The 16,485-nt window shown below is 38.7% G+C and overlaps 1 protein-coding gene across 4 annotated transcripts in view; it reads right to left on the bottom strand.

Moving 5' to 3' along the window:
- ptenb (phosphatase and tensin homolog B) overlaps positions 1-16,485 on the bottom strand; it is a 160,182-nt gene that overhangs the window by 29,073 nt on the left and 114,624 nt on the right. For 2 of the 4 annotated variants that reach the window (XM_043712395.2, XM_087999046.1), the window contains exons 4-5: positions 7,188-7,231; positions 6,287-6,525 (exon numbers count right to left, since the gene is read on the bottom strand). In XM_043712395.2, coding sequence (XP_043568330.1) covers positions 6,287-6,525; positions 7,188-7,231 — 283 coding nt within the window. Of the gene's footprint in view, positions 1-6,286; positions 6,526-7,169; positions 7,232-16,485 lie in introns of all 4 variants that reach the window. The other 2 variants (XM_087999047.1, XM_087999045.1) reach the window with 1 other exon arrangement.

Here is a 16,485-nt window from a genome sequence, read left to right on the forward strand (position 1 = left end):
TGCAAGCGAAGTAGGATGAATTACCTCCTTCTGTGTTGCTTCAATCTGATTCTATTAAGATCAGATTGACAGATCAAATTTTACAATTAAAGCTGTGCTAGTCTTACTGATGGCCAGAATTGATAACAGATTTCATGCATTAACATTTCAAGTGATATCACAGATATCTTCATACTGCAATGGCCTGAGGAAACATTTGTTTGCAGAACAACTGAGATCTCATTTTAATACATGGTGGGTACCTTGATACCTGTTGCTTTCAGAATTTCATGCCCTGCGTAGTCAAAGTAGCCTTCCTTGCTCTGGACCTTGCCATTAGTTCTTTGGCCAGAGGAAGCTGCAGTGAAATTCCAAACAAGAGCAAAAGCACTAAATCATCCAAAAGTGAACAATCGATCAACTCCAAGCCACATCAGAAAAGAAAGAGCAATGCAGGATTCATTGGAAGAAAGCTTCCTGAGCAAAAGTTAAATGAGAAACATTATGCTTTTAGTAGAAAATTTAGTATTCCTCATCCCCAACTACCACATCAAATTTGAACACATAAAAACAACAACTGGCTGTGGTAATCTAAGGAAACATCAAGGCATTGTGGAACTTCCAAAAGTTCACTGACCTGAAAGACTCAGTAAAGACAGCAATGCTTACTATAAGAATACACTCTGCTCAAGGTTATTACCTTACAAAAAGTCTGGAATCAAAAGCTCCCTGCTGTCTTAAGGTGACGTATGGCATTAAACGCAACTATCCATCAAGCTTTGTGTAATGAGTCTACAAAAAAATTCACTAATCAAACTATGGATTTTATTCCAAGAATACCAAAAGATGATATTATTACCAGTGGATACAATTTACTGAGGTAAAATGAAACTTAAATTTTTTTGAAAAGAACAATAGCTCGAAGATTTCCGCATTCACATGTAAATATTTAGAGTAATCAATTGTTAATGCATGCACTTCACTAATCTTCTGTATGTCAAAAAAAAGACAGTAATTGTTTCTGGTGCAAGTAATTTAAATAGCAAAGTGTATATTCTTTTAAGGGTACCCTTTTTAAACATTATGAAACAAAATTTTGACGTCAATTCACCATCTTAAAAAACTGAAACTGTAACGGTACTCTCTGTGGACAAAGGTTTTCAATTCCACAGTGCACACTTTCAAAGCAAGGGATTTTATATTAGACAATAATGATATAAATGTTTAATGCTGGAAATACTTTTCATTGAAGAGGGCCCACTTGACAGTCATGTAGTAAGCTTGTGGTGAGAGATTGTAATGGTTCAGTTTTCCAATTTGTAGAAACCTTGTATAAAATTTGAATGATAGTGGCAGCTTTGGTTGGTTCAAAATCTTGGTGCTTTGAGACCTTGCCTACAAAAAAGGGTCAACATATGAAAGCTGCTAAGGAGTGGATGGGCCTCAGTGGACCTCTGTGCTAGCTTCAGCTCCAAATATTTTAGCACAAAAGTGTGAAGAAGAAAGCCAAGGGATGACAAGGGTAAACATTGGTTCCACCTGTACCATAGATAACACTCAAATTACATTGCAGATTGATTGGTAAAAGCGGAAGAATATTTTCTTTGGAAGCAAACTGTTACAAACAATGTCTGGGATCCACGAACATGAATGCCAATCATTCAAGTAAATACCACAATGATTTGTTGTACAGCTACTGACACTAAACCATGTAACTTCACAAGGGCTTCTCATTTCTTATATGCCAGTTACTGGCACTAATTATAGCTGTTTTGGATTCATCTTGAATCTCACTTTGTGAGATGTGGACTCAACATGGCAAGTCTGAGTAGTAATGCAAAAAAGTCCCATGATCTGAGCGGGTTTGTTAAAAAGTTGACGACTAATGAAATGAATATTGCAAAATTAAGTAGCAATTCATAAAGGAGTTGGTAACAATGCATGTCAAAATAGAACGAGCTGAACAAAATAAACAAAATTGGTTCTTATCTTTATATATTTGCTCATAGATTCACAATTTAGATGTACAGAGGAATCCTGATTATCCAAACAACATGGGCCGGGAGTATTTTGTCAGAGAATCAAACATTTAGATAATGGAATGCCGCATAACACAGTTTAGCCAAGCGTCTTGCCTTGCGATCTTGCCGGATAATGGAATACCAGATAATCAAGGTTCCTCTGTACTTCTTGTAGCATATTTACATACGCTGGGCCACAAGCAAGCCCAGACATTGATGGCCAAGACGGTCATTTGCACAGAAATTCTTCCTTTCCCCCACCTTGTCATTTTCCAGGACTGAAAGTGTGCACACAATTCTATAAAACCACCATATGCCTTGGGCAACTCAGTTGCAAAGAAAAAGAAATGACCAGATAATCTCCTTTGAAATACTGCAAAGGCAACTCTTGCACCACAAGTGAAGACAGGTAACATGCTATAGTCATTCTGAGGTGGCATTGATAATTGAGACGTGCCCCACACCAGAATCTGTGCTGAGTGTACAGTCTTAAAGAATGTCATTTCCAGCTGTGCAGCAATCTCCCACTCCTGACCTGTCAGACGCGATTTTATGCTCAAATCCCTGGAGCAGGGCTTGAAGCCCTACCCACTCTACCTCTTGCAAAAATGCCATCCCGTATTCCCAATTCCTCCGCCTCCGCCGTATCTGCTCCCAGGAGCAGTAGTTCCACCATAGAACACACCAGATGGCCTCCTTCTTTAGAGACCGCAATTTCCCTTCCCACGTGGTTAAAGATCCCCTCCAACGCATCTCGTCCACATCCCGCACCTCCGCCCTCAGATCCCACCCCTCCAACTGTAACAAGAACAGAACGCCCCTGGTGCTCACCTTCTACCCTACCAACCTTCGCATAAACCAAATCATCCGCCGATATTTCCGCCACCTCCAAACAGACCCCACCACCAGGGATATATTTCCCTCCCCACCCCTCTCCGCCTTCCGCAAAGACCGTTCCCTCTGTGACTACCTGGTTAGGTCCACGCCCCCCTACGACTCACCCTCCCATCCTGGCACTTTCCCCTGCCACCGCAGGAACTGTAAAACCTGTGCCCACACCTCCTCCCTCACCTCCATCCAAGGCCCTAAAGGAGCCTTCCACATCCATCAAAGTTTTACCTGCACATCCACTAATATCATTTATTGTATCCGTTGCTCCCGATGCGGTCTCCCCTACATTGGGGAGACTGGGCGCCTCCGAGACACCTGCACCAATCAACCAAACCGCCCCGTGGCTCAACATTTGAACTCCCCCTCCCACTCTGCCGAGGATATTGGAGGTGCTGGGCCTCCTCCACCGCCGCTCCCTCACCACCAGATGCCTGGAGAAAGAACGCCTCATCTTCCGCCTCGGAACACTTCAACCCCAGGGCATCAATGTGGATTTCAACAGCTTCCTCATTTCCCCTTCCCCCACCTCATCCTAGTTTCTAACCTCCAGCAACACTGTCCCCCTTGACTTGTCCGGACTTGTCCAGCTCCTTTTCCACCTATCCACTCCACCCTCTCCTCCCTGACCTATCACCTTCATCTCCTCCCCCACTGACCTACTGTACTCTATGCTACTCTATCCCCACCCCCACCCTCCTCTAGCTTATCTCTCCACGCTTCAGGCTCTCTGCCTTTATTCCTGATGAAGGGCTTTTGCCCGAAACGTCGATTTCGAAGCTCCTCAGATGCTGCCTGAATTGCTGTGCTCTTCCAGCACCACTGATCCTTGAAGCCCCACTACCTGACTCAAAGGCTTATGCAAATAATAGAACCATGCTGACATTGTGGGGTTTCCTTGTGAATTAACAGTATTAAACCACACATGGGGTAGTGATCTGGTGTGTAAACTGCCATCTTGAATACTTTTGATGACAGCAATGGAGAGAACAAAAGCATTCGACACCAATTTAAAAATAGAACACACTGGTGAATTTTCCATAGCTATGTCATTGAAAATCAAACTAGTAGTTGGCTAGTTCCTGACTGACCCCAAGTACCTTATACACCCTTTATTACCAAACTAACGAACGAGCAAAATAGATCAATCAGTGAATGTTAACACAGACTTTGGATGATATTTCTTAACAACTAATTCATTATCTAAACGGGGTTTGCTCAAATGCACATGCTAACTGCATTATGAGATCCTGCACCTGAGAATCCTCACAACTAGAACTGCTTGCCAGAAAATGAAGGGGACAAACATTGAAAGTTAACTAACAAAGAAAGCAGAGACTTATATTGGGCAATATAATTGAAAATGACCAATGATTTATAACCTTAAATTTAATAACCAGGAGTTGACTTTTGCTGGTGATTAGGACAATGTCCATATTTCACAGGCTAATTGAGAAGTTCAGAATTAAGCCATTACCAATAAAGTGACACAGAAACTTTGCAACAGTCTTGAGAAGCACAAACCTTGGTAATACTAGAGGAAGATCAAGTGTTGCATTGTGGGATACTCAACTGACAATGCCCAACTGGCACTGAGTGACTAACTTTTTATCTGAGGGATAAACAAATGGAAAACTTAATTTAAAAAAAGGTGCCATTTAATAAATTTTCAGAGAAGTACAATGCATTTTGGTACAAAAGGATAAAGAAAGACGATTTTTAAAAAGGAACAATTTTAAAAGGGGTACAGCAGCAGTAGGAATTGTATGAACGTGCACACAGATCATTCAAAGTGGTAATGCAGTTCTACAAAGTAGTCCAGGTTTCATATTTAGGGAGAGTACAAAAGTACAGATACTATGATAAACTGGTAAATTGCATCCAGTTCTGACACCACAACTAAGGAATTATGTGAAGGCAATAGAGCGGGCACAGAAACAGATTTATAAGAATAGTTCAAGGGATAAGAAACTTAAGTTATATAGATATATTGAAGAAATTGGGCTGTTCTTTTTGGAGAAGAGCTGATTTAAGATTTGACATGATTTCAATACAGCGAAAGGTCAGTCAAAGGTAGATAAGGAGACAATGTTTCCCTTAAGGGAAGGATCGAGAATGAGGGACCCTAATTTAAGGTAAATACCAAAAGAAGCAAAGTGACAAGAGGCTAAACTTTCTTTAAAACACACAGATGGTTAAGTTCTGGAATGTACTGTTTGACAGAATGACCAAGGCGGATTTGATAGAGGTCATCAAAAGAGAATTAAATAATGACCTGAAGAGGAAAAATAAGAAGTGCAGGGCAATGGAACTGGCTGAGAGTGGCAATGGATACAGCATATTCTGAGCTATAGCAATTCTTTGAATAATTTACACAGGGGTGTATCAAAGACAGACAAAAGCAAGAAAACCAAACAAAAAACATGGAAATGGTTTAAAATAAGAGAAGGGACAAGTCTACAAAAAGAGAATGCAAAGACATAAAAGGAAAACTAAAGAAAATATAGATAAAAAAGGGAAAATTAACAAGGGGAGTGGCCCTTTTAACTTTCCATTTAATTCACTATTAAAATGAACATAAGTTTACAGGAGAGCACGGATAGAAAATAGAAAAAAACACAAAAGATTAGATACCTCTATGAACTTGCCTTTCAATACTACTTTCTATCAAACAAACATGGTTAACCATTCAAGATTAGGTACAAATTAAAGCACAACTTCAATTCTAATCAGAAGACGCCAATTTCAAAGTAGGTATTCACAAAATGGATAGTCCTGTAATGGAACAATATGAACTTAGTAATATTACTAAGTTGTTGATTCTCCAATATAAACAAGGAATCCAAGATTCTAAAATAGGCTAATTCAATTTATGTAAAATTACTTTTCTTCAGTTGTAAAAAAAAACCAAATCATTTCCAAATTACAATTCACTGTTGTTTTGTTACTGAATAAACATGTGACAAAATTACAACTCAAATCCTGTTTTGGCAGTGCAGTACCAGAAACAGCCAAACATTCATGCGGATACAGCTATTTAACATGTTCTATGCAAAGGATGATAAGATTGGCATGAACAATATACATTTAATACTTGATAGTCTGCAAACATTTCAACCATTTTATTTCACTAACACTTAAGAATTTTCAAAATAATAAACTTGGTAAGTTTTATTTCAAACCTGCTTTAAAATACCCTTGAAATTACAAAAATTAATTCTCAATTTTAAATTAATTCAATGCAAAGCATTTCAAATCTTTTTCCAATGTTCTGGATCTTATTTTTCTTAAAGATACACATGAGCATTAGCATATCACTTATTCTTTCAGTGTTCCAACAAAATACTTCACTGACGAATTTATTTCGTATTGTTTAGAAATAAAACATTTTCACTGACCTTCTTATCTATAGTCCTTGCTTGGCCATAGAATTCTAGGGCTTCTTGTGCTTTTAGAAATTTGCCACGGTGAAGCAAATAAGCACAGATCATTACTCCTGTCCGTCCTTTTCCAGCTTTGCAATGGATTGCTGCAACGTTATTATCATCTTCACTCAACCAGAGGTCTAGATCTTCACAAAATGGCTTAATGAGTTCTAGCTGTGGTGGATTATGGTCTTCAAAGGGATATTGTGCGACTAAAAGGAAAAGAAAATAAATTCATTCAGAAATCTGAGCAAACTATCATTTTTATATTTTTATCTACATTTCATCGATATGAAATAAAATATCACAATGTTGACCAAGATCCGTCCAAGATTCAACTCTAACAAACCCAACTGAAAGGCTTATGGGATTATTTTAACTTTCATCAAATGTAAATTGTGGTTTACAAGAATATCTGTCAAAACAAAAGAATATAACACCATTCAGTTGTTAATATACTGTAGTTAAGATATATCGGTGCTATTTTAGCTCTTCTGTCAACAAATTTAACTCATTTCACATGCCTTTAGCACATAAAGGTGAAAGTGACATACTTCTTGTAACAAAACAAACTCAGGCCAACTTTCCAGTGCACACCAGACACTTTGCATCCGACCTATTAAGAGTATTGTACTATTGTTGCATCATTTATTAAGTTATAAAGTAAACAGAACATCACAACTCTTGCTACATTTCTTCTCCCAGCCTATGGAAAAACACTGAAATGTATATCAACTACTTTCATTAGATCCCAAATATCAGCAAGCTTTATTCTTTCTTTTAATACTGACACAATACTAATTTAGCAAATGATACATAATACTTCATGACTGAACCTCATTATTGGCATGCCTACCTCCAATAGTTAACCCACCTCTGCAATTAAATTTGTTAGCATCATAATGTCTCTCTGCACATCTGCAAGGGAAAGTAGAAAAGAAAATTAATTCTCATGTACAAACAGGATAGATTAAACACTAGTTTGCCACACTACAAGATATGCTTCTTACGCAGACAAAATAAACATACAGCAAACCACACAGATAACAATGTATCCTATAGACAACTTAGGAGATTTACTCCGAATACATCATTTTAATGTAGTCTGACAATTGATCTTCCTAGAGATTTTTAAGGACTTCAACATCCATTCAAAATATGTAGTTTCCTATAACTGCAATACAAGGTAAATAACCTGCTTTGTTGCAGAATGCATAAAAGTATAGATTTATGAAGCAAAATTGAATTTTATACTTGATGAGAAATAAACCAAATGTTTGTGAATGACCTTCAGCAACTGCAGAATGCCCAAAATCTGGTGGACAAGATATTAAGACCAACGCCATTCCCCATTATTTTTGTGCATATTCAACATTTTCAAACAAGGCCAGGTGCACAATTAAACACAATATTGAAAATTTGCTATCACAATGAACTACCCAGTTAGCTTTACAAAAAAGGCATTTGCTGTGCAGCTTCTCATCCAAATACTTTAACAGTGGGTAGTTTCTATACTTGCCAGGTATAAAGGACACAAGAAAACTGTTAAGTCATCTCAAGTCGAAATCCTCTTAACAACATCATAAAGTTTAAATAATACTATTCAACCATTCTAGTACTGAAAATTAACTGATCCAGGTGTCCAGTCTCATTGCTTCCAGTTTCAAGTGCTGTTAGAGACTTATGTTTTGTTATTCAGGAGTAAATGAGCAGCAACTTCTGGTGACTAAACACACAATAAAAAGCCAGAAGTCAGGAATTTCAAATCGCCCTGATTCTCCAGAATTTTCATCACATTGGCACCTCATTTCACAGACCTGGTACTAAATATGTGCAATGATATGTAGTTGAGGTAATTTTATGATGGCCACGAAACAACCCAAAAAAAGTGAGGGCTTTCCAATCCAGTTGAAGTAAACTTTTCATTGTGGAGTAATGGCAAGCAATCTCTCTGGCACAGAAATTTAACTTCTATAAATGGTGCCTTACTTTTTTTCGATTTTAATCACTGTAGGAGGTATTTGAAAAACGAACTTACTTTATGTCCTCTGTCATTAAGATATAGCTACTTAAAGTGCGATAAATCATATTGCATAACTGGCAAGATGACTTTAAGGTTCTCCTCTTTTCAGATTTTTCTTTTCAGCTCTCAACAACTGCGTTCAAAATTATTAAGTTTGGTTAAAGTGAGTACTGAGAAGATCTATTTCCACTTGTGGAGAAGTCATAATCTAGGCTTTGTAAATGTAAAACAATCTCTAATCAATTTAATACACAATTCAGAAGAAAGGTCTTTGTCAAAGAGAATGGTTAAACTATGAAATTTCCTACCACTTAAGAGTAGCCAAATATGATCAGATGAGTAAAGTGGAGAATAAACACCAGATTAGTTTGACCGCATGGCCTGTTCTTTCTTTTTAAAGACCTAAAATATTTTCCAGTATAAAGTCAGTCTCAACTGTACAAATGCTTCTTTTTAGTTCCATTTATGAATTAAAATACCAATTTATTAACTGGTTTATATTTATCTTCTCCAATATTTAGATCTTCAAGCATCACATACAATTCCACAGCTCAAAAGTTAATTAGATATTATATCCACAAAGTCTACTGATGTAACATGGTAACTAGTATCTAGTTCATAAGTAAACTGGTTCAGCATCACACAAAAGACACTTTATCTACTCCACTAAAGAGTTATCTGTCTTTGATGTGGCAAGGACGGTAATTCAAGCTGAGACCCATAAACAATCTTTATAAATAAATATGGATGAGTAATGAACAATGTGCACCTACCAATGGTACAACAATGTGGAAAGAGCTAAACATAGTACATAAGTTTATTCAACTAATACAACAAAGAATCCCAAGAAAAAGAGGAGGAGGAGGAGGGTAATATTCCATCAAGATGGAATACAGAACATTTGCTAGTATAGTTAAAAAAGTTACCTTTAGGTTTGAAAACAACAAATGTTGGAGATCACAGCGGGTCAGATCACATCATTGCGAGACAGCAAACTAACATTTTGACTCTAAATGATTCTCCATCAAATCATGCATGGATGCTATCTGATTTGCTGTGATCTCCAGCATTTGTTGTTTTCAGTACAGATTTCAGCATCAGCAGTAATTTGTTCTTACCTTTCGGTTTGTTAGCTGAACAAAATTACAGTTCTGCAGAATTCAGGAAAGTATCTAACCTTCAGCTCTTCAAATCTTTGATAACAAAAACTCAAGATCTCAATTTTAAAAATTTCAAGTAATTTGTCCTTCATTATGTGGCCAATCTATTTCATTCTTTTAATTGTTCTGCCAACAGTTTAAACTTCTCTTTTTCAGTTATTTCTACAGAAGATGCCTTCATCTTGTGGATTAAGACAGGATATAGTAACATGAAAATCAACCAGCAATCTAAAATAAAAGTGTCTTGTGACACAGTGTTAATGCCCCTACCACTGGCTCAGTAGCCTAGATTTAAATCCCACCTGCTCCAGGTATGTGTTAAAACAGTCTGAAGAGGTTGATTATAAAAACCAAGAGCAAAACACCAATACTGAGCACAATCTCAACATTTCATATTCATAGGTTTATGCATTTGCACCTCAACCTTTCAGTATATTTGTTCCTAAATTTGAAAGATAAAAATAGAATTAGATGTTTTTCTGTTGTTGGGTGCTTTACTTCCGTAGCTACTATGGTGACAGATGCTTGTCAAATAAATATATTTCAGCAAAGTCCATTTACCTTAGTGAACCAATGTGAGGTTCTTTCCCCCGACAAAAACACGCTCCCATAACCACATCTGCAGTAATTCAGCAACGTTTGATTGGATCATATTGTAAGAACAATCTAAAACTAGCCCCCACAGGTTTGTTCTGCCTTCCTCTGCTTCAAATACATTAGGAGAAAGTGAGGACTGCAGATGCTGGAGATCAGAGCTGAAAATGTGTTGCTGGAAAAGCGCAGCAGGTCAGGCAGCATCCAAGGAGCAGGAGAATCGATGTTTCGGACATGCGCCCTTCTTCAGGAATGAGGAAAGTGTGCCAAGCAGGCTAAGATAAAATGTAGGGAGGAGGGACTTGGGGGAGGGGCGTTGGAAATGCGATAGGTGGAAGGTGGTTAAGGTGAGGGTGAAAAGGTGAGGGGTGATAGGCTGGAGTCGGGGTGGGGGCAGAGAGGTCAAGAAGATGATTGCAGGTTAGGAAGGTGGTGCTGAGTTCGAGGATTGGGACTAAGAGAAGGTGGGGGGGGGTGAAATGAGGAAACTGGAGAAATCTGAGTTCATCCCTTGTGGTTGGAGGGTTCCTAGGCGGAAGATGAGGCGCTCTTCCTCCAGCCGTCGTGTTGCTATGTGTTCAAATATATTATCCAAGTTTCCCTGTAAATGAGCAACAGTCTCAGCTGCTGGCTATAATAGAGTATTCCTGGTTCCCATATTTCTGTATGTCAACAAATTTCCCTCGCCGCTTTCCTTTCATGATGACTTCAAATTGATGATTCTGTGTCACTGGTATTGAAACCCAAAAGAAAATACTGCTCCATTTATCCCATAAATCAACTGTAAACAATGTGAAACTAATGACTTCCATTCTGTATGTTTCAGAGGCATGGAAAACTAAGGAAAGAACACCCAACATACCATAACATAGGGCTTTTCTTTATCCAAACGTGTATAATATTGTTAAGCATGGTTATACTTAACTTCCTAAAGAGTTTGCTGGTAAATTAATTTGTGCAGTAATATAGAAAGTAAACAGAACAGCCCATGACTTCCTTATTAACACAACAGATTACACATTCCCTACATCAGATACAAAGCAAGGGTTTGGATAAAAATGAACACATGAACATAGCTCTAACACGCAACTAAATAACACTATTTCAGTCTAGAAATCACACCAATATTGTGCAGACAAGTGCACAATTCTTATGCTGTAAGTACACCTACAGTGCTGCGAAGGAAAACATTCCAAGATATTGACTCAGCACAATGGAGTGATATATTCCCCAGTCAGATAGTATGCTACATTGAGGGGAACTTTCAGGTTTTGGTGCCTTCATGCATCTATACCTTGAGTAATTCTTCTGGGTGGTGGTAGTCAGGGCTTTAGAAGCTAATGTTGAAGGAATCTTGACAAATCTCTGCAGTACATCTTATAAATGGTGCACAATGCTATATCAGTAACTTCTCAGCTGCTAAGCAATGTCTTGAATGAATGTGGAGCCTGTACGTTGATGGGAGCTCTTCTCACCCAAACAAGTTGGTAAATTTCATCATACTCCTGACTTCTGTCCTGAAGACGATGAACAGATTTTTTTGGGGAGTCATTTGGTGCTCACTGCACAAATCCCAGCCTCTGTGTTACACTTTGGCTACTCCAACTAAGTTTTCATTAAATAGTAATTTTTAAAACATTGAATTTGGGAACCTCATTATCATGCCTTTGAATTACAAGGGGATATGGATTAGATTGATTCTTGCTGGAGATGGTCAAACGTGACAGTTATGTGGTATCAATGTTACATGCCACTCATCAGCCAAAGTCGGAATGTTGAGGAAATCGTTCCATATGCAGACAAAAATTGCTTGATCACCTGAGCAGTCACAAATAAGTCTGAACACTATAATCGCCAGCAAACATGTCCATTTCAGACTATAAAATGGAGGAAAGATCATTGATGAATCAGAAAGTTGTTTGCACCTAACATTATTCTGGGGAAATCCTTCAAAAATATCCTAGACCCAAGATGATGGCCTTGAATAACCACAACAACAGATGCTGACCTCTCATCAGAACTGGTCAATTTTAGAAAAGTGGTGAAAAAAAGGACAAAGGAAAGGTTTCTTATTGGCTGGAAGACAGCAGAGCTTGAATGACAAATGGGTGGTGATGGAGGGGCAGAGGCAGTAGCCAAGTTCAGAGAGGTTCAGCATAACAAGATGGGAGAATTACTGGAAGCTTGGGTCCTGCTTGTAAAGCAGAAGCGTCTTTCCCATCTATTCGCTCTATGCTCCTCTCTGACCTATCGCCTTCTCCCCCATCTTCATCTACCTGTTGCATTCTCAGTTACCTTTCTCCCCAATCCCATCCCTCCTCCACTTTATCTGCCAGCTCCCCCAGCCCATACGCCTCATGCCTGATGAAGGGCTCATGCCCAAAATGTTGATTCTCCTGCTACTTGGATGCTGCCTGACCTGCTGTGCTTTTCCAACACTACACTCAACTCTTGCTTGTAAAACTGAATAAGTGTCCCTAAAAGGAACCATCTAAAGTAGGGCTAACAACATTTGAGCAACAAATGTTGCATACTAAATTGAACAAAGGACATGGATATCACTGTTTCACCTGGAAGCAGAGTTTGGGGCCATGGATGATGAGGAGAGAGCAGTTAACAAGGTAGGTGTTTTTTCTCTGCACTTGCATGGGAAAAAAAAAACATGAAAAGGGAGTAAATGACAAAAAGTCTAGGGTATTTCTCATGGCATCTCCCTGTCCATGGACCCCTGCAGTGGTTAAATGAATATCAACACTAGCTCAAGGAACAGCACCTCAAATTTCAATTAGACACTTCAGTCTTTTGGACTCAATGAGTTCAACAATTTCAGACTGTAATCTCAGCCTCTCTGTTTCCTTATTCTTTAGAAAATTCACTTCTCTCATTATTTTTCTTCATTTTGCTTTTATAAGGGAGATTTCATCATTTTGCTCTCAACAAATTTTCCTGATACAGCTTTTGTTTCTTTCCTTGTCCCATCAAAGCTAAAAGCTTCGTACCAACAATTCTTTGAACATTTAATCTCTCCTGTATTCCAGTCTGTCAGAGACACACTGTTGTCTTTCCACCTTACCTGCTTAAAATCCATTATATTTCTGACTTTTCCCAGTTCTTGTGAAAATTCCCAATTTAAAACATGATTCTGGTTTCTCTCACCAGATGTTGCCTGACTTACTGAGCATTTCCAGCATTTTCTGTTTTCACTTCTGATTGTTCCCTGTAAAGTTCCTAAATCAACCTCGAGATATTATAAATTTATCTAGCATGTAATTTGATTTATTGGCCTTGGCTTAGACCCTTCATCCAGTAAATGTAAAGTCATCTATTTTGTAAAGGGTATCAGTTAAATAACTGAAGTATTACGATTCAAGACAGGAATTTATTGATTTATCAGAATTTATTAATTTATCAGAACTAACTCTATCAATCCAAAGTGCAGAACCCTGTATGCTAAATGGTGGTACTTAAATCAGCTGTCACTGACAATCAAATACCATTCCTCAAAGTATCTTAAGAATAAGTTATTAACAGCTGAAAAACAAGGCTACATTGTACAATGGTAGTCTTTCTGGAACTAATCTGCTCCAGTGGAAAAGAATGTATGCAACAAGGCACAATATTCATTCCCTCATCCCCAAATCTTTACTCTTACATCATCAGATCTCTATGGCTACTTAGCCACAATCAAAAACTCTTGAAGAAAATGTTAAACACTAACTGTAATATGCCCTGCAAAGCTATATTCTCACTCTAATCAATTTGCAGTAATAGCAGTCAATCTGAGACATTAGTTAAACCCAACGTTTACAAATGGGCAAAAAACAAAGTGAAAAAGGAGCAAATTCAGCTTTATATATGTAACCGGTGTGAAATGAAAAAAAGATTATAAAATATCATGCATAATTTTGCTTCTAATGCATTTTTACATAGATAAAGTGTGACTATCAGATTGTGGTAATTGTATAATTACAGCTGCTTTTACACCAAGTATTATGTTGAATATATTCTACATTGGAAATGAAATTAGATAGATTGAAAATAATACAACGTCCATAACATTGCTCTGGGTGAATGATAAATATCCGTTTAGAATAACACTAAAAAAAACTTGTTAGGTTATGAAGATAACTAGTTTAAATTTGTTAGTACAGAGCACTTTGAAGTGTGACTCCTTAGTTAAACATTCTCCCGCATCTTCAATTCTTTTTTTCCTATTAAGTTGCTGGAAATATTTTACACCGATGACATTTTGCTTTGGACCTAGTCACCAATTTGAATAATGGGCTAAATAGAATATACTTAAAGTGGATGACTGATTTGGAACAACTCAAGACAGGATATCTGAAGCACTGATTGAAAAAAAGGTGTTTAGGTACCTTACCTCACTTCTTTTGCTAATGAAACAAATCAGTCGCACCTTAAATTATCTCCAAGCTATATATGCCAAATTTCTACTCACAGAACTTAAACAGTCCTTATTTTATAAACGAAATGTGTAAAACTCTCATCCTCTCAAAACGTCAACCCCAACTGGTTCTATAAATTGCAAAAAACCAAATTCAAAATTTTCATTCTCATCGGCCAGCCTGTCAGATGTATCACAAACTTCCTCCAGTTCCACTTTTGAGACAGGATTACTTTATTTTTTTAAAAAAAACTATCCTCCAAATCTTGGCTGCACCGGATCGGAATCTTTTCATCCTTCTGTCTTGTTTCAATGTCTCCAAAGACCAGCCAATTACTGCTCCATTAATCTATTAGAAAAGTGATGGAGGTGCCATTTAACAGTTATCAGGCATCACCTGCTCCAAAATAACCTGCTCAGTGATGCCCAGTTTGGATTCTGCCAGAGCCACTCAAGCTCCTGACCTTGATTCCAAAATGAACAAAAGAGCTGAATTCCAGACGTAAAGGTGAGAGTGACAGCCCTTGACATCAAAGCCACACTCGACTGAGTGTGTCATCAAGGAGCCCTAGCAAAATTGGAATCAAGGGATATAATAAGGGCAAAACTCTCTGCTGGCTGAAGTCATACCTGGCACATAGGAAGATGGTTGTGGTTATTAGAGTGCAATCATATCCCTCCAGGTCATCTCCGCAGGAGTTCCGCAGGTGACTGTCCTAGACCCAAACTGCTTCCCAAATGACCTTCTCTCCACTATAAGATTAGAAGTGGGCATATTCCCCAATGATTGCACAGTGTTTTATGCAGTTCATGACTCCGCAGATACTGCAGCAGTCCACGCAACAAGACTTGGGCTGACAAGTGGAAAGTAACATTCACGTCACACAAATGTCAGCCAATAACCATCTTCACTCAGAAACAAAACATTCAATTGTTATGATCATTGAAACCCCCACGATCAACTTCCTTGAATTTAATATTGAACAGAAACTCCACTGGACTCGCCACATAAGCACAGCAGTTACAAGTGCAGGTCAGAGGCTGGGAATATGCGGCAAGTTACTTAACCTCCTGACTCCCCAAATCCTGTCCACCATCGACAAGGCACAAGTCAGGAATGTGATGGAATACTCCCCACTCGCCTGGATGGGTGCAGCTCCAGATGGGTACAACACTAAAGAAGCTTGACACCACTCAAGGCAAAGCAGACCGCTTGAGTGACAAGCATCCATGCCCTCCACCAGCACCTTCCAAACCCATGACCACTGTTGCCTGGAAGAACGAGAGCAGTACATATATGGGAAAACCACCATGTTTAAGTTTAGATTAGACTAGATTCTCTACAGCGTGGAAACAGGCCCTTTGGCCCAACCAGTTCACACCGATCCTCCAGAGAGTAACCCACCCCTCTCTGACTAATGCACCTGTCACTATGAGCAATTTAGCATGGCCAATTCACCTGACCTGCACATCTTTGGACTGTGGGAAGAAACCGGAGCACTCGGAGGAAACCCACACAGACATGGGGAGAACGTGCAAACTCCATACAGGCAGTCACCCGAGGCTGGAATTGAACCTGGGACCCTGGTGCTGTGAGGCAGCAGTGATAACCACTGAGACACCATGCCACCCACGTTCAGGTCCCCCTCCAAGCCACTCACCATCTGAATTGGAAATATATCACAGCATCTTCACTGTTGCTGGGTCAAAATCCTGGAATTACCACCCTAAGGGCATTGTGGGTCAAGCTGAGGTGGACTACAACAGTTCAAAAAAGCAGCTCAGCACCACCTTCTCAAGGACAACTAGGAACAGCAATAGATGCTAACCAACCAATGACAGCTATAAACAAGCTTAATTTCTTCTCCATTAGTTTGAAGTATCTGGCTGTTGATTCTAAAATGCTGTGGAACACTTGTTTTTCTTTCCCCCCAAAAGGTACGACAATAACATTGCGGTAACTGTGAAATCATACTTTAGATTCTAATAA

The sequence above is a fragment of the Chiloscyllium plagiosum genome, unplaced genomic scaffold, assembly GCF_037043375.1.
Source record: "Chiloscyllium plagiosum isolate Xiang-an unplaced genomic scaffold, Cpla_swu_hap1 HiC_scaffold_22, whole genome shotgun sequence".
Lineage (NCBI taxonomy): Eukaryota > Metazoa > Chordata > Chondrichthyes > Orectolobiformes > Hemiscylliidae > Chiloscyllium > Chiloscyllium plagiosum.